The sequence below is a fragment of the Seriola lalandi genome, unplaced genomic scaffold (genome assembly GCF_002814215.2).
Source record: "Seriola lalandi dorsalis isolate HSWRI2012SDOR001 ecotype SW California unplaced genomic scaffold, Sedor1 jcf7180002054936, whole genome shotgun sequence".
Lineage (NCBI taxonomy): Eukaryota > Metazoa > Chordata > Actinopteri > Carangiformes > Carangidae > Seriola > Seriola lalandi.
In genome coordinates this window covers 513,536-528,162 of record NW_019525488.1, presented here as the reverse complement: position 1 = coordinate 528,162, position 14,627 = coordinate 513,536, and the positions used below count along the sequence as shown (strand labels likewise).

The following is a 14,627-nucleotide window of genomic DNA, read 5'->3' as shown; positions in this document are numbered from 1 at the left end:
TGTGTGTGTGTGTGTGTGTGTGTGTGTGTGGCTGTGTGTGTGTGTGGCTGTGTGTGTGGCTGTGTGTGTGTGTGTGGCTGGAGAGCAGGGAGGAGTTGTTTGTAAAGGCTGGTTCATATGAGATCTTCTGAAGTGTCTGTGTGAACAACACCCCCCCCTCTTTGTCTGCCTCCCCCCTCCCTCCTCCCTCAGAGCCATTTGTTTTGTTTATGAGTCTGGTCCATTAGCACATCAGACAGTGGTCCCTCTTTCTGATTGCACATTGCGTCCTTTGGATTCAGGTACTTGACTCTTTATCTGGTTCATATGAATCTCAGAGATCCTGATCCCTCTGCTCTGCCCCCCCTCCCCCTCCCCACCTCCAGGCTGGATGCATCACACGGTGGAGCAGCTGGGGGATAAAGGCACCAAGGACAGCTATGCCATCCAGTGTCTGCAGAAGTCTTTAGAAGCAGACCCAAACTCGGGCCAGTCCTGGTACTTTCTCGGCAGGTAAGACAAACAAGGGCGTGAGCGTGTGTGTGTTTTACAGTGTGTGTGTGTGTGTGTGTTTTACAGGGAGGTCCTGTGAGTCCTGATTAGACTGTTTGTTTAACCCAGAGCTCTGCATTGATAAAATTGTTGTCTACATGAGTTTTTAGTTAGTTAAAGATATTGTGGTTAATGCTCAGTGGAGGCATGTGATCCAGGGCTGGACGATCAATCACATTTTATTTCCAATACGTAGGAGTGCCTCATCTTGCCGGTTCAGCGTCGGACTGGCCTTTAATTTCCTTGGACTGAGTTTCCGAGCTCAGAGCCTCCTCTCTTCTGATTGGCTCACAGACCTGTTTTTACTAGAGCTCCAGGGAGAACTCCACAAATATATCTTCTCATGGATCTACACTTCAAATGAAACACAGGAGAAGAGGAAAATACGGAGCTTTAAAGTGTGTGTGTGTTTAACAGTGTGGCTGTGTGTTGTTTGACGACTGTTTTATCAAAGTAGCTTGACATGGGGATTAGTAAGGCTACGTTCACACGACCTTTTCTTCATTATAAAACGACTAACACACCTGAGCAGTCACCTGCATATGGCCAGTGTAAACAGGAAGCAGGTTGTCTTCTCCGCAGTTGATTAGTTGCAAAAAATACTAGGCACAAAGACAGCTGCAGAGTTAAACTGAACAGCAGCTGCTAGCAAAGACAACAAGGTCAGTAACACTGATATTCAGTTGCATGTTGTATTCTCCACTGGTAGCTGAGGCTGAGAGCCAATCAGGAGAGGCCGTGGGTGTCCAAAGTCCAGACAACGCATCCCCGGAGTTTTCAAAATAAAACGGGGTCAGCAGCGTTTCTAAAAGTCGGAGTCGTGTGAACAGGAAGAGGAAACGTAGCAAAAGAGCCAGAGTCATTAGCTTCGGTGTAAAGGGTTGTAGAGGGACGTGTTGCTGCTCTCGCTCATGGCCTCGTCTTTCTTTCAGGTGCTACTCCAGTATTGGGAAGGTGCAGGATGCCTTCATCTCTTACCGCCAGTCCATCGATAAGTCGGAGGCCAGCGCGGACACCTGGTGCTCCATAGGGTAAGAGCACAACTCGCAGTATGTTGTCACACTGGTCAAGAGCAGAGGTTAACATCTGGAAGTATCTGAGTGGGGGGGGGCTGGTGTGGAACAGCACGTGTGTTAAGGCTGTTTGGTGCTCAGGGGCCTCGGCGGCTCACGGGGATCCAGCAGCTGCAGTGCGGCAGAGGACGTAATGAGAGGGAGGGTAACGGGGCGGGGCGGGGGGGGATCTATAGATAGACGTGTGATGGGTGGGTTATGTCCTCTGGGAGTTGGGACGGCTCAGAAAGATAAGGACCTGAATCCTGGTGGATGGCAGGAGACTCACCCCCTCCCTCCCTCCCTCCCTCCCCCAGGGTGCTCTACCAGCAGCAGAACCAGCCTATGGACGCGCTGCAGGCCTACATCTGCGCCGTTCAGCTGGACCACAGCCACGCCGCCGCCTGGATGGACCTGGGCACGCTCTACGAGTCCTGCGGGCAGCCGCACGACGCGATCAAGTGCTACATCAACGCCACGCGCAGCAGGGCCTGCCTCAACACCGCCGCTCTCACACAGCGCATCAAACTGCTGCAGGTAGGCGCCGGCGTGCAGAGAGAGCGACGCCAACCCTCAGCCATGTTTGTTAGATGTCGTGCAGTATTTTGGTGTGTGTATATTTGAAGTGGTGTGTTTACTGCCAAAGCAATCGGCTTTTTAAAAAATGCAGATTGTGCTTTTTGTCATTTTGATTTCTGACCGCAGAGATATGAATGATGATTCATATTGATGTGTTTCTCTCACTTGTAATTGTAATGCATACCTTCATTGCATTGAACATTCCTGTAATTACTCTGTGTACAGTTACCTAGAGCACCACCGCAGCTTTGTAGTGCCTTTTCCTGTTAAACCAACGCTCCGCACTAAAGTCTGTGTCTTACACAATTTCTCCTAGGCTCAGTTGTGTAACCTACAGCCAGGTAGTCTGCAGAATAAGAGTAAAATGCTTCCTAGTATTGAGGAGGCGTGGAGCCTTCCCATTCCTGCTGAGCTCACGTCCAGGCAGGGGGCCTTGAACACTGCACAGGCACAGCAGGTGAGATCCAGCTTATACAAGAGACGCCAGCCTCTTGGAAACTACTTGAATGATAAATTATATAAATGAGGGATATTAAAGCTGAGGCCTCACTCTGATACTTTCAGATTTTCATCAGTAAATATTGATGTTCCCAAAACTTGTCCTCCTGCGTCCACAGCCAGTGTGACGAACCATAAATCAGGATACGGTCTGAGGGAATTGGAGCGAGGCCTATATTGCAATAATCTAATTACTAGAGCGTAGCTGACCTTCATAGTGCCACTCTGTGTCACATGGCAAGTGTTAAGATTATGAAGCCACGCCGCAGGGACCTCATCATGTCCCACAACTCATCTCCTTAATGCAAAGATGCATCAATCTTGTGGAGTCACTGCACCGTACTCGGCGACCTGCGAGGCTGAAAATGCATGTTAATGTAAACATGGTATTAACCAGTGAAGATGCATGTGTCTGTTGTTTGTATGAAGTGGTGTAAATGGTTGTAACTTCAGGCTGCACCAACACCCCCGTCGGCACGTGGGCTTTATTTAGACCTTCTGTTTTCTTTGTCTGATCTGTCTTCATGTAGTTTTGTTTTTTATGGTCATTAACGATGACATCATCCTACAGTTAACTTCATGCCATCATCAACCTGCTCAGAAATACAGCCTCGAGGTTTTTACTTGCTCCAATATTATTATACGTTTCGGGTTTGATTGATTAAATGAATCAAGGTTAGAATAGTTTGTATTAGTTTTGACTTTTCATTCAGTTTAGTTTTAAAGTTTAGTTTAGTGTTTATTAAGTTTTATTACAGTTTTATGTTTCAGTTAGTTAGCTTTAGGGTTTTGTTATATGAGAGATCTTTTCAGGGCCCAGATTCAAAAAAGTATTGTGTAATAAAAACAACAAACCATTTGAGAAATATATTCAGTGAGGACACAGGAAGTGTGTTTGTGTCACTAACCAGAAGAATTCAACTGGACACAACAACAACATAAAATGTAGATCTGGATTCAAACATGTAAACAGTCGCACCAGACGCAGCCTGAAGTGTGAGTGTGTAGTTGTGTTTGTGTGTAAACGCCGAGGTTTGATCCATTTACGTTCGACTCGACATGAACTCGGTCCAGCTGCTGCTCTGTGGCTCATCATCGTTAATTAACCATAAAGTACTTGACATCATTAACACAGTGAACGTCAGGCACAGCTAAAACACTGAAGATGTGTTTCAACCCAAAACACTATGAAATAAACCGACAGAAACCAAAACTAAAGACATTCTCTCTTTGATTTTAGTTTTTAGTTTTGTAAACACACAAAACAGTTTCAGTTAGTTACTGTTTTTATTTTTATTTCATTTTCGTTTTTCACATCTAGTTTTCATTATTCAGTTAGTTTTAGTTCATGATAATAACCTCGGTGCATGTGCGACAAACCTCCACTAATGTGACTCATGCTGCATTATTTCCCCTCCTAACCACAGCATGAAAACTCTGGTTATCACCTTCATCCACCTGCGTCAGGTGGGTGGAGGTGATAACAAACAAACCACATCTCAGTCAGACTGTTGTGCATGTAAATGTACAGAGCGTTTGTTATGTTGTGTTTCCTCTGTGTCAAACATCTCATCAGGGCTCATTTGGTTAATTGATGAATGTTTATCTTTGCTGTTGACGTCATCACAAACTTTGTCCCCGTGCTGCGGATCCGTAGGCCTGCAAGGGGGAGGGAGGCCAGTCCGCCAGTAACCACACAGACCCGCAGGCCAGTCCGGCCAAGAGGAAACGCACTGCCAGCCCAGCGAAGGTACAGCCCACAGCGTCGACCTTTTTCTGCTGGATGAAATAAAGATCAGGTGTTACAGGTGTTACAGATGTTCATCTTCTCTCTGCCTCACCTCTACAGAGTGTCGCAGACGCGTGGGCAAACAGCAGCGGTCAGCAGCAGATCCCCAGCTGGTACCTGACGCCACAGAAGCTTCAGGTAGGAAAACGTCCAACAGCTGAAAACCTGCTTTTATGATCTTGTTTTTAATTAACTTTACTTTGCTTTTACTTCATACATTTTTTTATTCCTTTTATTCTTTTTATACCTTTTTTTATGTTTTTTTAAAAACAGTTTTTTATATTGTTTTATTGCCCTTTTATTTATTAGGCTACACTTTTCTTCCTAAAGCACTTTGAGCTGCAGTTATGCATGAAAGGTGTTATACGAATAAAGTTTATCATCATTATTATTATTATTATTACTAAAAATAGTAGGCTAATTGTTTTTTGTTTAAACATTTGGTTTATTCCTCGTGAGTTTGTGAGGATTCAGATCAGCTCAGATTTTACTATCTTGTAATCTGGATAATTAATATAGTGGTCAAACTTTTAACGAGTCTGGCACCTGTTACATCAACAGATAGTGTTAGCCTACAGAACTAGCGGCCTGGTCTGTGTGTTTATATAATCTCGGGTTTTAAGATGAAAAGAACTGGATCTGTTTTTATTATTTTCTAATGTTGTGTATCTAACGCTGTCATATGTAAAACTCGCAGCACCTGGAACACCTGCGGACCAACCGAGCAAACCTCAAGCCCCCACAGGTGCAGATGCTGGAGCAGCTGGAGAACCAGTTCTCTCTCATGCAGCAACATCAGCAGCAGCAGGTACACACATGCACCTGTACTGATGAGTCTGCAGGTGCTAATTAGTGCTGCACGATGAATGGAAATATAACGGAAATCACTATGTGGCCAAGTGCAACATCCAGGTCACAGTGTCAGCACCATGAGCAGAGACTCCGCCTCCAGGTCGTCTCCTCCAGACGTACAGGAACAAAATCACATCATCACCGTTTTTTAATTGTTTCAGTGAAATTCAAAATATCTGACAAAACAATCTCAGTATGATTTAGTTTCAGTGTCAATGTAGAAACAGGAAGTTGTTGATGTTTGGTTTGAATCTCTCTTCTTCTTCTGTGTCAGATGCGGCAGCAGGCAGCAGCCGGTGGACAACCGCGGCCCAGCCTCCCCAACGGTCCTCTGGCCGAGCCCCCCCACCACCACGCCGGCCTCTCCTGCGCCTCCCCCCTCAATCACACGGCCGCCCGGCCCCCGTGCGTCACCCAGCCCACGGCCAACGGATCCTGTTCTTCGAGTCCCTCGGCGGCGGGGGGGCCGCTGGGACACCTGGAGAAGAATCACACCCTGGGACTGGGAGGTGGCGGCGCGAGCAACGGAAACGTGCCTTACCCGCAGCAGAACTCTCTACCTCACAACTGCACAGCCGCCAGTCACCCCAGCACCAGCAGCACTACCAGTAGTCCCAGTCACACAGACGAGACATGGAGGAGCCAGCAACGCAACACTACCACTCAGGTACTACCCGCCGCCGCCGCCGATCTCTCTTATTCATTATGTCACGTATGTTTCAACGCGTCCTCCTCTCTCCTCAGGGGCTTCACAAAGGTCCAGGTTCACATTCGGCGGGTCCCAATGGAGAACCCCCTTTCTCTTCCTCCTCCTCCCCTCAGACCTCGTTCTCTTCCTCTGGCATTCTGAATCAGGTTGGACATTCCTCTGGGCCCTGCACTGCCTCCTCCTCAGCCTCCTCTCTGTCCCCCACCTCCCCCCAGACCACACCCAACCACCTGTCCTCGCCTCCCCACTCCGCTACTACCTCAGGGGTCCACACCAAAGACACCACGCCTTCAGGGGGCAGCAACGGCATCGCCGCCGCCGCCACTTTGCCATCAGGTCCGGAGGCCGCCGTCAGGCATTCCGCCGGGACGCCCCTTAGTCCCGGCCCCACCCCCGCGCAGGGATTGACTAATCACGTCCAGCCGCGGGTGACGGACAGCTCTGCGAGCCCGTCTCAGCCCGGCTCTCCTGCCCCCGGCGTGCTCAGTTCAGACAATCCTCAGCTCTCAGCCTTGCTAAAGGGAAAAGCCAATACTACCAGTAATGACAATAACAATAACCACAGTAACCACGGAGGGCCTTCCTCAGAGAAAATCAACAACGTCCACCCGGGTCTCCACGGCGCCGCCAAGCCGACATCAGAGCGCTCAGCGGCGTCCTCGCCACACTCGGCCGCCGCTACGCCCTCGCCGCGCTCGGCAGACCCTCACGCCGCCAACAGCCTCTCCTGCCTTAACAGCCCGTCCAACACCAACAGCCAGGGGCCCACGCTCAACGGGAAGGGCCCGGAGGACTCCCGCAGCCCCGTGAAGGTGGAGCCTCCTGCAGGAGCTCTCAGACACAACGCCCCCGCCGCTCTGGCTCCCTGGTCCTCCTTCTCCATCTACCCCAGCTCCAGCGAAGTCCTCAAAGCCTGCAGGTGAGACACACCGCACCTGGTGGTCCAGGTCATGTGACGAGAGAGAGAGAGAGAGAGAGAGAGAAAGAAAATATGACTGCAGTAGCTGCTGTGTGTGTGTGTGTGTGTGTGTGTGTGTGTGTGTGAAATCGTGAGTCATATTTTGATTCTTTGGTGCTTTTGCAAAATGTCATGACACTTTGACCCTGCACTGTGCTGGTTGTCTTCATCATCATCATCATCATCATGTTTGGCTGGACGCTGCCTCTCTGTGTCTCTGAGGCTGAGCTGCAGGAACAGTTGTCTCTGTGTCGTCATGTGACCTGAGCATGACTCGTCTGGAAGCTTATTTAAGCCTCAGTCCTGATGTGAGTCCTGCAGGTCCAGACCGGTCCTCCTGCAGAGTCTGCTGTGACACACATCATCACGTTATTGATTATGAGCAGCCGAGTCCAAAGAAACGATCACGTCAGAGTCAGAGTGTCTGGGATGTGGAGATGAGCAGCAGAGGATGATCCTGTCAGACTGAAGTCTCTCTGTTCTGCCAACACTGACTGAGTGCAGCGTCAGGCAGGTGCTGCACAGGTTGAAGGTGTGTCTGCTGCTCTGTCATTGGTGGGAAACACAGACCTGAGTCACTGGTGTCATGAAGACGTCAGGTGTCTGGTTTACAGCTTCCTTAAAGAAATAAGGTTGAAGGTTGTATAATAATATTGTTTCTGTCCCAGGCAGTGATGTTAGTTATGAAAAGCTCCTTAATGAATGACATTATTAGGAATTATTGTCATGTACAGCTGAGAAGTATCGACAGAAACGTCCATGAATCGATGCACTTGGTGAATAACACTCGGCCCTGACGTGACCGTTCACACGGCGTTCAGTGACTGTGTGTGACGCGTGATGAATGACGTCCTGTGTGGTTTAACAGTGAGCCGTGAACAGAGGATTGTATCAGGTGTTATTCAGCAGTACTGGTTAATGTAGCTCAGAAAAAGGTTTTGATTGGACAGGCTGAGCTCTTTCTCTGAGGCCACGTCCACACTGATACGTTTTCATTTTCCACACGTCCTCTGCAGTTGTTGAGACTTTTGGAAACGCTGCTGACCTCGTTTTAGTCTGAATATTAGGTCTGTGTATTATAATTTAGTTGTGTGTTAAGTCTGTTTTTAAAATGAAATGACACGGTCTGATTCGTCCCGACAGATAATAAAGAACTGAAAATATTTTTACTATTTCAAATGGATAAAACTTTTTGTCTGTGCGAGCTGTGAGCAGAGCAGCGCTTCACTCAACCCCTCCCTGTCTCTCTCGCTCGCTCGCTCTCTCACTCACTCATTGACAACAGCCCCGTCTTGTCTGATTGGCTGAAAACAACAACACATACCTGTTTGTTTACATATAAAGCAGGAAGTGAGATCTGATCACAAGTCAGCCAGTGAGAGGCATTTTAAATCCAGGTGTGAGCTGATGAACCTTTGATCAGATCACCTGAGATGTTGAAGGCGGGTTAATGTCCACGTCAGCTTGAACGCAGCTTGTTCAGTGATCGCCCGCTGTCTGACACTCTCTCTCTCTCTCTCTCTCTCTCTCTCTCTCTCTCCCTCCCTCCCCCTCCGGCTGCAGGAATCTGGGGAAGAACGGTCTGTCGACGAGCAGCATCCTCTTGGACAAGTGTCCCCCGCCGCGACCCCCTCGCCAGCCCTCCCCTCCGCTGCCAAAGGACAAACTCAACCCTCCGACGCCCAGTATTTATGTGCGTACAGCTCTGCACCGTAGAAGGAGAAGTATTCACGCTGTTGTATCTGAAGCAGCAAAGCACAAACACTCAGAGTCTGCTCCTCCTGACCTCCCCTCCTCCTCCCCCCTCTGTCTCCTCTCTGACTTACAGCTAGAAAACAAGAGGGACGCCTTCTTCCCTCCTCTCCATCAGTTCTGCACCAACTCGGCCAACCCGGTCACCGTCATCAGAGGACTGGCAGGAGCTCTTAAACTCGGTAAGAACCCGATCTCCACTTCACTCCAGTTATTTTATGTCTCCAGTGTTTAACCAGTTTGATTCACTGTTGATCGGTTTGACAGGACGAGCTGCGTTCAGGGACAACTGGATGTTTCTGTGCTCTCCAGTCTCACGTGGCTCTGTGGGTGTGTCTCTGTAATCATGGCAGAGTGTGTGTGTGGATGAGTCTGACATGTATGACAACAGCACCACCTGCAAGTGGAAAGTGTTACTGCAGTGTGTTTGCTGTGAAGGAATCTGCTCGGCTTTGCCAAGAATGTACAAACATCTGCTCTTCTATTACGATGACCTTCTGCCCTGTTGTGTAAGAGTCTAATCTGAGAGACTGTTCACAGCTTAGTTCTTAAGAACTTATATTATTATGTGTGAAGACGGAGCAGCCACAGAGCCTGCGGCCCTCCTGCCCTGCTCCCTCCCACCTCCCTGTCGGTGGGCCCGAGGAAACATGAATAAAAACCATCGTATTAAATGTCATTTCAAACACGACGTTTATGTTCCACTAACTGCTCCTGCCACTTGGCTCCTTGCACAGACTTGGGCCTGTTCTCCACCAAGACGCTGGTGGAGGCCAACCCGGACCACCTGGTGGAGGTGCGGACCCAGTTAGCTCAGCCCACCGACGAGAACTGGGACCCCAGCGGCAGCAGGAAGATGTGGCGCTGCGAGAGCAGCCGCTCCCTCACCACCATCATCAAATACGCCCAGTACCAGGCCTCGTCCTTCCAGGAGTCTCTGCGGGTCAGTGGGAGAGAGACACACACACACACACACACACACACACACACACACACACACACACACGCGCTAATATTGGCTTCTGGAAAACTGATATGTGTGACTGTCTGCCAGTTTTCCACTGGTCAGAAAACCTGCTAGCATCAGGCTTTCCTCATCAATCAGCATTCACACCAGGTCACGTGACTCCGCAGTGGTCTCAGGTATTTATCAGCTCGGCTCCGATCGGCAGCGATGTCAACACAACACCCGGCTGAACCTGCTAATTTTGTCCCCTTCTCCCGCGGTGGCGTGCTTCGGCCTCTGTGACCCGGGGCCGTGACGGTTCATGTATCTGTGCCGCGCTCTTCGGTACAGGACGTCCGGTTCAGTTCACAGCCGTGATCCAAATGACTACGATCAGCTTTAACCAGAACGTCTTGTGTTCTGACGGTCGGTCTGCAGCGGGTCACACGGCTGCAGGCGGCAGAACGTTTCCTCATGTCGACATGAAGGCAGAGCTGTCGCCGCTGCAGCTGCCGCCTCCGTCCCGAGTCACAGGGTGAACCAGTAGATCTGACGAGGTGCAGCTCGTACCACAAAGTCTCAGACCTGACTGAAGCGGGCCGGGTTCAAATCCGACCTGTGGCATTCTCTCTCTCTCTCTCTCTCTCTCTCTCTGTCTCTGTCTCTGTCTGTCTCTCTCTCTCTCTCTCTCTCTCTCTCTCTCTCTCTCTCTCTCTCTGTCTCTCTCTCCCTCTCTCTCTGTCTCTCTCTGTCTCTCTCTGTCTTTCTGTCCCTCTCTCTCTGTCTCTCTCTGTCTCTCTCTCTCTTTCTCTCTCTCTCTCTCTCTCTCTGTCTCTCTCTGTCTTTCTCTCTCTCTCTCTCTCTCTCTCTCTCTCTGTCTCTGTCTCTCTCTCTCTGTCTCTCTCTCTGTCTCTCTGTCTCTCTCTCTCTCTCTCTCTCTCTCTCTCTCTGTGACTATCAGAATAAAGGCACTAAAAAACAATGTGGACACATTAATCTTCCTGTAAAACAAAGAGTGAATGAATTCGTAATTTTCCACATGCTGTGCTCTGATGGATCTTAATTTTATTATTATTATTATTTGAGGACCTTCTGAAGCTTTAATAATACCCAGATGACTTTAGTTTGTTTAGTTTGTTACCGTCATGTTTGTTTCTTGTGTCGTTCAGTTTGTCTCTGAGCAACGAGTTTACAAGAAACTTTAATTCATATTGAATTAAAGTTTCTCATGTTTTTTTTTTCACTGTCCTGAAAACAAACTGAAATGTGAATTCACCTGTCACCTGTCACCTGTCCATCACGGAGCAGTTGAACCAGAAACACCTTCCTCTGAGAGAGAAGCTCTAGTCACACAATCACAGATTGAAGCGTCGCCAACACTGAAGATCTGTTTTACCAGTTAGCACGGCGGCTAGCGGCTCGCTCTCTGGATGACATCACTCCTCTAGTTGTGTGTGTGTGTGTGTGTGTGTGTGTGTGTGTGTGTGTGTGTGTGTGTGTGTGTGTGTGTGTGTGTCCTCAGTCCGAGCAGGAAGACGAGAGTTCACCTGTCTAAACCTGCTGCAGGTGTAAACACAGTATTAGTTCCTTGTTCATGAATGAAAATGAAAACACTGAATAAAACATTTGAATCCTGCAGCGGTGAACACAGACTGATGGAGTCATGATCCTGAAATAATGTGCATTAAGGATTTTACCTGGAGTGTAGTTTCACATTATCTCTCGACGAATTTCATTTAAAAGTCTGAACTGAATTCTCCGGACGTGTTCCAACAGTTTCACTCTCCGTGTTCACTGATCTGACCCGCCAGCTCCTGGATCCCAGAGTCGCTGCAGCTGTTGCTCCAAAACTGTGGAACCAGCTGTCATTAGAAATCAGCTGTTCTCCCTCCATCTCTGCTTTTAGATCTCAGCTAAAGACGCATTTTTACTCACTAACCTTTTAGTCCGTCGTCATGTTCGTGTATCTTCGCTCCTTCTTGTCGGTGTGTTTGTTTCTCTTCACAGTGAATTTGCTCAGCTTTCCTCGTGTCTTACTGATTTTATTTATTTGTTTGCGGATTCTGTGGCAGGAAGAGAACGAGAAGAAGAAGGAGATGGACGCAGAAGCGAGTTCCTCAGACAGGTGACTTTGCCGTGTCCTCAGTTTCCTGCTCGGAGTGTGTGCAGGTTTTATTTTTTCTGTCACTAACGAGCTTCTTCTTCTCTGGTGCTTGGTCAGTGCGATGCGGCGGAGGAAAGGCCCTTTCAAACACATCAAGTTCGGCACCAACATCGACCTCTCCGACGAGAAGAAGTGAGTGAATAGAAAAAGCCCGTTTCCACGAACCATCACATCTGCACTTTGATCTGAACTCACCTGTGACCCGCTTCCCTCCGCAGGTGGAAGCAGCAGCTGCAGGAACTGGCCAAGCTGCCGGCGTTTGCTCGGGTGGTGTCGGCCGGGAACCTGCTGAGCCACGTGGGACACACCATCCTGGGCATGAACACCGTGCAGCTCTACATGAAGGTGCCAGGCAGCAGGACGCCAGGTACACACACACACACACACACACACACACACACACACACACACACACACACAGATATGAGCTCACACCGCTGTTGTCTGACGGTCAGGGTGGCAGCCATTTTGTTTTCAGGTAGTCCGTCCGTCTGTCTCATTCTCGGGGTAAACTTCAAATTTGGCAAAAACATTCACCTGGACTAAAGGATGAGGTCATTAGATTTTGGTGGCCAAAGGTCAAAGGTCGAGGTCAGTGTGAGCAGAGAGAGTAGAGATGGTCAGAGAGACTCATGTTTGAGCCGCACTCAGACTCAGACGAGAGAGCAGTTAGCGCAGTTAGCATCTGCCATTTGTTCATGTTGTTTGTTAGCTTGTGATTTCTTAACAATAACAAAAACATACTGAATATAAACAACTTTAATCTCTTAGGTTCAATTAAATCTTGAATTCTTGTTTGTTAATTAGAGAGGGGTGTGCACAGATGTTTATAAACACACACAGCTGTATATGAACCATCAGCAGGTAGATTTATCTCTGGTCACAAGAACAGCTTCACACCGACGGTTCATATTGTCTCTGACTCTGGATAAACAGGGACGTCACGTGGAACTAGTCTGATTGGTGGAGGGATACGAGCGGGAGGAGGTGATTGTAGTCCCCCCCCCCCGTCAGTAACCGCGTAGTTTTACTTTTGTAGGTCATCAAGAGAACAACAACTTCTGCTCGGTCAACATCAACATCGGTCCCGGGGACTGTGAGTGGTTCGCGGTGCCAGAGCCGTACTGGGGCGTCATCAACGACTTCTGCGAAAAGTGAGTCAACAGAAACGATCAGTGGAGCGCTCCTTCAGCTGCTCCTCAGAGCCGACACTGACTCAGCTCTCCTCCTCCTCCTCCTCTTCCTCTTCCTCCTCTTCCTCCTCCTCCTCCTCCTCCTCTTACAGGAACAACATCAACTTCCTGATGGGCTCGTGGTGGCCCAACCTGGAGGACCTGTACGAGACCAACGTGCCTGTTTACCGCTTCATCCAGCGCCCCGGAGACCTAGTGTGGCTCAACACGGGCACCATCCACTGGGTGCAGGCCATCGGCTGGTGCAACAACATCGCGTGGAACGTCGGACCCCTCACAGGTGAGAGAAGGGCTAAGATCATACCTGCAGAGTGTCGGTCCAGCTGCGTGGGTCTGATGGATAAACTGAGTGTCTGTCTCCGTCCTCAGCGCATCAGTACAAACTGGCCGTGGAGCGCTACGAGTGGAACAAGCTGCAGAGCGTCAAGTCCATCGTTCCCATGATCCACCTCTCCTGGAACATGGCGAGGAACATCAAAGTGTCCGACCACAGGCTGTTTGAGATGATCAAGTGAGAACCCGAAGATCGACTATAAAACCTCATCTAATCTGTTGTGTGTGGTACTCTAAGCTCATATGTGTGTGTGTGTGTGTGTGTGTGTGTGTGTGTGTGTGTGTGTGTGTGTCTGTGTCAGGTATTGTTTGTTACGGACTCTGAAACAGTGTCAGATGCAGCGGGAACTGCTGTTGGCTGCTGGGAAGGAGCTGGTTTGGCACGGGAGGACGCAGAACGAGCCGGCGCATTACTGCAGCATCTGTGAGGTGAGGACACCAACACCACTTCCTGTGTGTGTGTGTGTGTGTGTGTGTGTGTGTGTGTGTGTGAGAGAGACGCTTGTTCAATTAAAATATTATATATAAATCACATTTAAAAACAGAAGCATCAATAGACAATAAAAACAGTCAGACAGAAACGAGCGAGCAACGATCGTCAGCTGATCTTAGCTCGAATACTAATTAGTGTAAAAATGTTGGAGGGGGGGTTGGAAGGAGTGGGTGGAGGGGGCCGATTTGATAGATGTGAGGCAGGATATTCAAAGCGCTCAAGGGGATTGCGAGGGACGGCGAGGAGGCCGGGACAGGAGTGATGTGTGATGGCTGCTCAGTGACGCCAACCGCGTGTTAACCTGTCGTCGTCCAGGTGGAGGTGTTCGACCTGCTGTTCGTCACCAGCGAGAGCAACAGCAGGAAGACGTACGTGGTGCACTGCCAGGACTGCGCCCGCAGGGGGAGCAGCAGCAACCTGGACAACTTTGTGGTGCTGGAGCAGTACAAGATCGAGGACCTGATGCAGGTTTACGACCAGTTCACACTCGTGAGTATGAGACACAGAGACCAGAGGGAACACACACACACACACACACACACACACACACACACACACACACACACACACACACACACACACGAGGATCTGAGTGTGTTGTTGGTTCTTCCCTCCACAGGCCAGTCCCCTGCCTTCCTCCTCGTGATGCTGACGCTCCGTTTGTGCTGCGGACGGGCCGACGGGTCGATGGGTCGACGGGTCGACGGGTCGACGGACTCGGACGAATCAGAAACTCTCCGGGAAAAGAAACACTTTTTTTTTTTTTTTTTTTTTTTCT

The 14,627-nt window shown here is 49.3% G+C and overlaps 1 protein-coding gene across 2 annotated transcripts in view; it reads left to right on the top strand.

Moving 5' to 3' along the window:
- Nucleotides 1–14,621, top strand: part of kdm6a (lysine (K)-specific demethylase 6A) — a 38,239-nt gene extending 23,618 nt beyond the window's left edge. The window contains exons 10-30 of one of the 2 annotated variants that reach the window (XM_023393467.2): nt 366–492; nt 1,464–1,562; nt 1,901–2,120; nt 2,479–2,619; nt 4,318–4,410; nt 4,510–4,587; nt 5,147–5,257; nt 5,576–5,968; nt 6,046–6,929; nt 8,532–8,661; nt 8,797–8,902; nt 9,458–9,663; nt 11,739–11,791; nt 11,888–11,962; nt 12,049–12,197; nt 12,870–12,984; nt 13,116–13,303; nt 13,393–13,534; nt 13,659–13,785; nt 14,165–14,338; nt 14,469–14,621. In XM_023393467.2, the coding sequence (XP_023249235.1) occupies nt 366–492; nt 1,464–1,562; nt 1,901–2,120; nt 2,479–2,619; nt 4,318–4,410; nt 4,510–4,587; nt 5,147–5,257; nt 5,576–5,968; nt 6,046–6,929; nt 8,532–8,661; nt 8,797–8,902; nt 9,458–9,663; nt 11,739–11,791; nt 11,888–11,962; nt 12,049–12,197; nt 12,870–12,984; nt 13,116–13,303; nt 13,393–13,534; nt 13,659–13,785; nt 14,165–14,338; nt 14,469–14,495 (3,638 nt within the window). In that variant the 3' untranslated portion in view covers nt 14,496–14,621. The remainder of the gene's footprint in view (nt 1–365; nt 493–1,463; nt 1,563–1,900; nt 2,121–2,478; nt 2,620–4,317; nt 4,411–4,509; nt 4,588–5,146; nt 5,258–5,575; nt 5,969–6,045; nt 6,930–8,531; nt 8,662–8,796; nt 8,903–9,457; nt 9,664–11,738; nt 11,792–11,887; nt 11,963–12,048; nt 12,198–12,869; nt 12,985–13,115; nt 13,304–13,392; nt 13,535–13,658; nt 13,786–14,164; nt 14,339–14,468) is intronic. The other variant, XM_023393468.2, reaches the window with a different exon arrangement.
- Nucleotides 14,622–14,627: the final 6 nt, after the last annotated feature.